The 8419-nt window shown below is 45.3% G+C and overlaps 1 protein-coding gene across 1 annotated transcript; it reads right to left on the reverse strand.

The window, feature by feature from the left end:
- Positions 1-6333: 6333 nt before the first annotated feature.
- LOC115714678 (fasciclin-like arabinogalactan protein 21) lies at positions 6334-8070 on the reverse strand. Its single transcript, XM_030643430.2, has one exon. It carries the CDS (start codon positions 7908-7910, stop codon positions 6585-6587), a length of 1326 nt encoding a protein of 441 aa, XP_030499290.2. The 5' UTR covers positions 7911-8070; the 3' UTR covers positions 6334-6584.
- Between the last annotated feature and the right edge of the window lie 349 nt (positions 8071-8419).

Genomic DNA, 8419 nt, shown 5'->3' on the forward strand with positions numbered 1-8419 from the left:
ATATCCTGACCCAAAGGGCAGGTAAAAAAAAAAAAGTAGTATGCACAAAAATAAAAAGCATAAGTATAAAAATCCTGATCCAGAGGACAGGTCAAAAAAGAGAAATATGTGCGTCAAAAGAGATCACATATAAATATCCTAGCCCAAAGGGCAGGTCAAGATATATACAAATGGCCCGGGGACAGGCCTTAGAAATTGTCTCCCCTTTAAATAAAAAACAGCTACATAAATGTATTGTCTCAAAGTAGCTGTATGTAAACAAATATATATAAAAAGAAAAAATAATAATAAGAGAAGTGGGTGAAATCCTGGTTGTACTGGGTTAATCTCGAGCGGCTCAATCAATGCGCAGAGGAAGACGAGGTCCGATGCGTGCTTCCACCATGGCATCAAGCTTCTTCTTCTTCTCCCGAAATTTGGCGATCATCTCCTCAGGTTTGGGGTAGAAGGTAAGCTTGATATTTTGGTCGTTGGTAGACTAAGCCATGAAGACTCCATCATCGAAGCGCTTAGGGCACCGGCCGTAGGAAACGTGAGAAAGAAGCTCAGCTCTCTTTGCCTTCTTGGAGGCTTGTTCCTTGAAGTCCCTGAGCTCCTTCAGCTCCGCGGCTAGAGCGGCCCTGGACTCTAAGTTTGCCTGGTGAGTTTCCTCTAAGGATCTCACCTTGGCAACCATCTCGTCCAAGGATTCCCTGGCCTCCCAGAGCTCCCGCTTGGCCTTTGCAGTGGCCTCACCTTCCGCCCTCAGCTCCTCTTGATGCTTGGCCTCCAGCCTGTCTCTCCGCTGGGCCTCATCCCGGATCATCGCCTCCGCCTGGGCTTCCCTCCGCTTAGCCTCCTCCTCATTTGCCTTGGCAGCAGCCTCCCGGCGCTCAGCAGCCTCCTGGTAAAGTTGCCTCTCCGCAGTTGATCCTGAAGGACCTTCCTGACTTCGTTCATGTCCCCAAAATCAGACAGAACGAAGCCATGGTTAATTATGTTCTTGGAGAGGCGGCCAGCTTCAGTAGCAAGCTAAGCAACAATGCAAGTGTAAGAAAGAATCTCCAAAAAGAATAAGGGGAAAAACAAAATCACGAAGCACTTACCACTGTGAGGGAGTGGCTGAGATCCTGGACTTGGAAGATGGAGTTCAGGGAGGCACAAGTAGCGAACCGCTTAGGCGCGCACCGGGTAAGCTGAGACGCAAACTCGCCGGTCATCTTCGCGGCGAAGGGAGCTAAGGTGGGCCCAAGGAAGCGACGAAACCAGTCCGATAGGGGGTCCAAATTTAGGTCCCACGGATCCTGGTACTCCGGGTTGTTGATGGTTTCTTGCACCTCAACCCGCAGAACCCTCCTAAGGGCTTCCACCTCAGCAAACCCCCGGGAGTATTCATCCATGGCGTAGTTATGCTTAGCTATCCAGAGCTCCTATCTCGCCTCGTCTCCAGGAACCGGAGTCAGCACAATGTTGGGAGGGGCAGTATGCTCTTCCATGGGAGAGACCCCACCATCAAGACCGTGGGCCGGAGTATCAGCTCTCCGAGGCCGCTTGGGCTCTTCCTGGGCAATCATTTTGCCGTTACGCTTGCGAATCAGAGCAATCTCTTGCTCTTCTTCACTTTTTTCAGCTTCCTCAGGGAGAGCCCAGAGCCCTCCTGCACCTTCTTCAACTTTCTCAGAAAAGCCCCATTGCTTTTCTTGACCTTCTCTCGGCAGCACCTCCTCGTCATCCACTAAATCAATAGTGTCTGGAGGAGCGCTGGAAGAAATCCTTAGAGCAGGGGCCAGCGGGGAAGAAGTAAAGGCAGGAGGAGCCTCAGGAGTGAGAACCCCAGCGAGCTGATCCAAAATGGCGTCCATGGAGATACCTGCTACAGCAAAAGAAAGCAAGTGTTAGAATATCCGTGGGAAACCACCAACACAAGATATGGCAAATAAGCTAGTCCTACCCTGACTCTCTAATTCGGCCCTAGCAAAGTTCCGAATTTTTATGCTGGCAGCATCATCTTCGAGATAGCTGTCCGAAGGCCGGAACCAGCTGGATGTGATGTAAGCTGAAGGACCTAAGGGAACGGGCTCCGGAGGACCAGAACCCATCCGGGACCGACCTAGGAAATCTCCTAAGTTTGAAAAATAAAATTCCTTCAAGTGATCCCCCCCACCGGGTCGAGGGCATCCTAAACCTATAAAGACGCTCGTCGAACCCTACGGGCCTACGACTGGCATACTCGCCAACAGAAGATACATAATGAACTACCAAAGGAGACTTACCGCCGGCGCCGGAAGTGCTGGCACCAGGAGCCCCAGTGTTCGGCTCTTGAACCAAAGGCTGTGGCCTGGGAGCCCTTCTCTCCGTTGAATCCCCAATGGCTTCTCGGCAATCGCCTGACTCCTTCTCTCCACCGGGCTCCCCACGCGGAGCGTCCTCCCGGAAGCCGCCTGGGCCTTAGAGTACGCCTTCTCCTGGGCCTTCCGGTAGAGATACTCCTGGTATTTCTTCTCTGCCGTGGCAATGATCTCGTCCCGGAAGGTCTTCTCCGCGACCGGCGCCCTCACATTGGGACAGATGACCCGGGAAAGGTTAGAGTCCTCCACGGATTGATGCGGAAGGATGAGTTTTGCCTTCCTGCAGTTCTCCATAGTGACCAGACCCCCGACGTCAAGATCGGCCCGGTCGTAAGAGGCAAAGGCCTGGGCTCTCCGAAGAAAGGCCTGAGTAGGTGCAGTCCGTTCATAGGGAGGAATCCTCACCCACTCAGTAAGGAGCTCCGGATGGTCCACCGCCCGAAATCCGGAGGAGAAGAAAAAACGATGGCGATACTTCTTAACGTGAGTTTGCCTGTTATACGGGACCACCCCTTCGTTAGCAGGGTGGGCCCGGAACCCATAAAAACCGTCCTTAAGTTTGTCCCCCTTCTTGGGGACAGAAACAAGTTCATAAAAATACAAAATTTCCGCCGGGCGAGGAGATCCCCATCCCCGGGCGGTATAAAAAATAAATAAGCCTGAAAGCAGGCGGTATGCTTGGGGAATAAGTTGGTATGGCGCAAGGCCGACAAAAACTAGAAAATTAACAAAATAATCCTGAAGAGGAAGCATGGCCCCAGCCATCAGGTGCATTTGGCTCCAGGCCCCGAAGCCGCCGTAGTTGTGGTTGGGCGTCTCCGCGTCGCGGGGTGGTCGATGGTAGGTCCCTGAGGTGGAAGGCTTGATTCCAGCAACCTCCACAATGTTCTCCAATTGATGGGGACAGGTCAGGGTGGAGTAAAGCTCAGCCGCCTCCCATCCGGTCGCCCGGGACTTATACCCCTCCTGGGCAACGGGTCCCAGGGAGACCTCTTCAAGGGTAGCCATGCGCTTACCACTTTTCTTTGATGACTTTGAGCCAGAAGCAGACATTTTTTCTATTCTGTAAAAAGAGTAAAATTCCAGCAGTTAGGCCCCATACCAAACCCTAAATTAAGAAAAAGGGAATGGGGGTCCCCTAACCGCTGGAAAGAGGCCCCCTCCGGACACGTGTCACACAGGAAACCCTGGAAGGATTCCCTGGACAAGAGTCGGGTGCAGTAAATTCACAGAAGACGGCTTTACGCGATAAGGAAAACAGAATGAAAAAAAAAAGTCTATCCTATGCTCTAAGCAACCATCATACGAAGAACGTATGGCCTTCTACAAAGAAAATACAAAATAACAACAGAGGTGTGACAATAGCAATCCCATCACTAGAGCAGTAAACTCAAACAGACTATATGAAGGATTTAAACACTTGCATGCCCAGAAATTTCGAATGCAAACCCAGAAAAGAACAAACAGATAAGTAATAGCATGCCATTCAATAATAAAGCAAAGGATGCAAGAAACTTACGATGAAGTGTTGAACTGGGGGTCCTGCTGCGAGTCGAGTAAAGACAAGAAGGACTGGTAGCAACGAGCAAAGAAGAACTGGGAAAATCGCAAAGTGTTTAAAGGCCTTGTTCTAGGTCTGAGAATTTTCTCTCTAGGAAATTTGAGCAAAGTTGGCAAGAAATGGGAAGTAACCGAAATGAAGAAAAGGTGGTGGCTTTTATAGGCAAAAATGCATAAGGAACGGGCGTCATCACCTACCAATCGAACGGTGAGGGAAGCGCACGATTCAAATGCCCAAAGATCAACGGACCAGATTGATTTACAATAAAGGCGGTGGAAACGCTTGAGTATCCGTCTGACACCATTAATGCGCCGTATCAATCAATGGGCGTGAAACGAATCGACCCCTGCAAAAAGTGAATCGCTGCATTAAAAGTCATCATTAAATATACCCTCACGCGCTCAAAGCTCGTGCCAGGAAACCGAGGAGTCAACCGGAGGCACTTGAGCAAGCCTTGTTTCATTTTTCAAATAAACAAGGCTTGGGGGGTAAATGTTGCCCCTGATTTTGCCCAATATACGTGGACCAACCAGATAAGGACACGTGGATCAAGCAGTTCGAAATATTTGCTAAGTCTTTATGCCATAAGGTAACGTCCAGGACGTAGGTCCCGGAGAAGGCACATGGGACTCAATATGCTCCCGGAAGCTCATATAACGCTAAGGCATCTCCGCGAGGTGTCAGGTTTCTCCTGAGCAATCAAGTCGCATTAAATGTCGCATGGGAGGAAGCGTGTTGGGACTGCTACACGCAATAAAGTCTGACGACACAACCTCCAACCAGCAGCGCCACAGTAATGATCATTTAAGTTTAGCGACGGCTACACTGTAAAGAGTCACGTCAATCAAAAGGCAATAAGGACATTCCACATAAAAACCCTACAGCACCTAGGGATTTGACCATGCATTACCCATGGTATATTCATTGAGAATACCCAACTTTATGGATACTTACAGATACACTTGTAAGGACAATTCTAGGGATTACCCCACCAAAAACACTATAAATACCCCCTCAAAGCTCATTAAATGGGATCGAGAATCTTGGGCTGCATATGAGCAAGTAGAGTAAATACTCACCAAGAACTTTCTCTGTATTTATAAGGGTGAAATTCTCCCAAGTATATTCTCTGTATTAAATACATCCATAAATAACAAAGACTCGTGGACTAAGGCTCATTAACGCCCCAACCACGTAAAAATCCTTATCTCACTTTCTTACAGCTCAATAATTTTATAATATTTTATTAGTTGCCGAAAATCTCGGTCAACAATAGCAATTGTTGACATATCTTACAAATATTAAGTACTTTAGGTTTAGGGGAAAAATTTACCCCTAATGTATGCATAAAAAATCAATATTCCCCCCAATAAAGTGTTTGGTGCAAGACTTTACTAATGATCAAGCACCAAGGCATGCTCATGTTACAAAATGACCTCTTTGTGGGTGTGTCCTGGGGTAGCACGCCACACATAGCAATGTACTAAATTACAATCAAAGTTCCCTCAACCCAATAAAAGATATGTAAATTACGAAAATATCCAATATTAATATTAACATTTAAAAGCAAAAAATCAAACTGGATAAGAAAACCGACTACCACTAGTCTAACCGTATAATTACATCATAAATGAGGTTCTACCACTGGTATAATTGTATAATTGCATTTTTTTTAGTCTGGCTGTACTTTTTTCAATGCATTCCAATATTTTAGAATTGCTAAAAAGTATTATTAGTGCCTAGTACTCTATTTGGTGTCATACTACTATTAGTGTAATTAAGTATTAGGTCATATATCACTTAAAAAAATATCTTTTAGAAAATATCTCTAATCTATCGTGAAGCGTCACTTATAAAAGATGCAGACACTACTAGTGCTTAATAGCAATGCTTTTAAAATAATAATATTTCATGGGCGAAATAATATATTTTGCATCCGCACAATGAAAAATATTACGGGACATGTTTCGCATTCGTAAAGTGCTAATAACATCGTCTGCCATATATATTAAGGTTTTTTTTTTTTATATTTATATTTTAAAATATTTTTGTGTGTATTTTGATAAAAAATTATGGAAGCAACTTAAATTATAATCTTTTTTTTAAGAAAAAAGGTTAAAAAAATATTGTATGAGATAATTTTTGAATATATAAACTCCAAGTGCACCGTTATTTATTTTGTAGTTAATTATGTATCATTAAAATTACTATAATTATTGCCACAAACTAGAAATATTACTAAACATTGTATATTTCAATCCTGTGTCACACATTGTTTGAAAAAAAAAAAAAAAAATCATGTGTCACACAATATAGGTAGAAAATATATATGATCATATTCATGCCAAAAGGGGAAACAAATTAACAAATCTATGAACAAATAATTTAAAACTTAGATTATATCCTTTGCGTATTAAAAGATAAGCTACGGGAAATGGATTTAAGTTTTAACGCACAAGTTATGGTACTTTTCATTACTTTGCGAAACAAATGGTAGTTTTCATTAAAATTCCACAAAAGATAGAGAGCCCAGTGATTCGTACACAAAACGTTACAAAGGAATACAGGTATGTACGGACACATACCAGTCGTTGACCAAAGTCAAAGGAAAGAAACCTAAAATATGAAGACGGTAAAATTCACGACACTAACAGAACACTAGCTATCTGTTCCCGTATACGTACTCACACTCACAGTCACAGTCCATGATGATCTTCGATATCCACCGTCGGTTTGGTCGGAGGAGGCATGGCCACCTGAACACAAGCTCCTTCACCAAAGAAAGGATAACACGTTCCTTCGACACGAGCTGACGACGAGTCTGATGATGATCCTCCAACTCCTGATCCGCCAGATCCTCCAAGAATTTCATCATACACAGCGGCCACTGGATGAATATGTGGGAATGGCAAGAACACTCCATGGATTACGATCTTGAGATTCTTTATCACCTCCGGAATTTTAATCCTCACATAGTTGATCCTCATTGGCGCCGGGTTCAATCCTCCAATACCAGAGGTGGTGATCACAAGCGTTTGATCCTGGACCAGAGTCGGCAGAAGCGTTCCCAGAGGCAATTTCTCGAGATCCTCGAAAGTCAAGTAAATGTTAGGGACTATGTGAAACCTGATGTTATTGATGTAAGATTGGGAGCCAGAGAAGATTGAGATATCATCTAGAGCGAAGATCGTCATGTTGCTTAGATTTACGAGCTCTGGATACTTGATTTTCATGGCGAGAGCAAGGATGCCGAAACCGTTGTTCCGGAGTCTGAGCATGGCGTCTCTAAGCATGAGGCGAGTGATGATCGACGGCTGAATTGAAGGTGAAGAGAATGGCCGCTGTTGGCCGCCACCGCGATAGTGATCGGGATTGATGTTGAAAGTACTCGTAATCCTCTCGATATCGCAAGAGAGTGGAGAAAGAGGAGAAACGAAACTGCCGTCTTGTTTGAGACCGTGAACGATGATAAGACCATTACTGAACAGATCTGGTTGCGTTATCTCCAAGCCAGAAATGAAGATCTTAGATGACGCCGTCTCATTGCTCCCGAGCGGTGATCTTTCCGCGGTGATTGTCAGGCAGCGACCGGGGCTCAAGGTCTCGATCTTGGTTCCGAACGCCAGATTCCGGAGGTAATCCATGCTGAAGAGGCCAGGAACGATGTGCTCGCGGAGAAGGTTCGGGACGGAGCAAGAGATGCATGATCGGAGTGCCGTGTCGGATGGAGCGAAAAGAGTGAAAGGCCCGATCCAGGCCGATGGAGATGAATCTGCAGAGAGAGACGGAGCTGCCGTCGCCAAGTCATTGTATCCGAGTTGAGACAGGATATGAGGCAGTAACGCTATGTTTGTGAAGAACGCTTGCTGATTTTGAAGGTCTTGTGGAGACGTTAATGGCGGAATCGGAGCGAGGCTTGGTGGTTGCTCTGGTCCATCATCAATGGCAGATGTGCTACCGAAGCAGAGCAATATAATCGAGAAGATGAGCAAAGCGAAGTAGTGTGAGGAGGTAATCGCCATGGAAGGAAGACACTCAAGCTGATCAGTCTAATCAAGACTCTAGAGAGAGAGAGAGAGATTATCTGTGAGAAATGAGCGGTTAGGATATTAAGGATTCTTGAAAAGAGTATATATATTTCCGAGTGAGCGCGCGGTAAGAGAATTGGTTAGGGAAGTGTTATTCACGCGCCGTTCAGAGGCGTGTGAGGTTGGATTCTTGAATTCTCAACGGTTTGTTAGTCTGTTACAAAGAAGGAAAGCTCAAGGACCTCAGTCTCGTGTGCTTCAAAGGCGGTGGCGGGAAAGTTTGCAGTATAAAGACTATCCAAATTTCAACCGTTCGATCTGTCAATCAAACTCATCCCACAGTCACTATTCATCGAATAAGGAGTTATGATGCGGCGTTTCGTAGGAATTAATTCCTCCCCAGCACAATTCTTTTTTCCTTTTCTCCTCTGCCGCACTAATTTTTATTTGGGGAATTTTATTTTATCATTTTTTTTTAATGGAAGTAGATAATTTCATTAAGA

Source organism: Cannabis sativa, chromosome 4 (assembly GCF_029168945.1).
Source record: "Cannabis sativa cultivar Pink pepper isolate KNU-18-1 chromosome 4, ASM2916894v1, whole genome shotgun sequence".
Lineage (NCBI taxonomy): Eukaryota > Viridiplantae > Streptophyta > Magnoliopsida > Rosales > Cannabaceae > Cannabis > Cannabis sativa.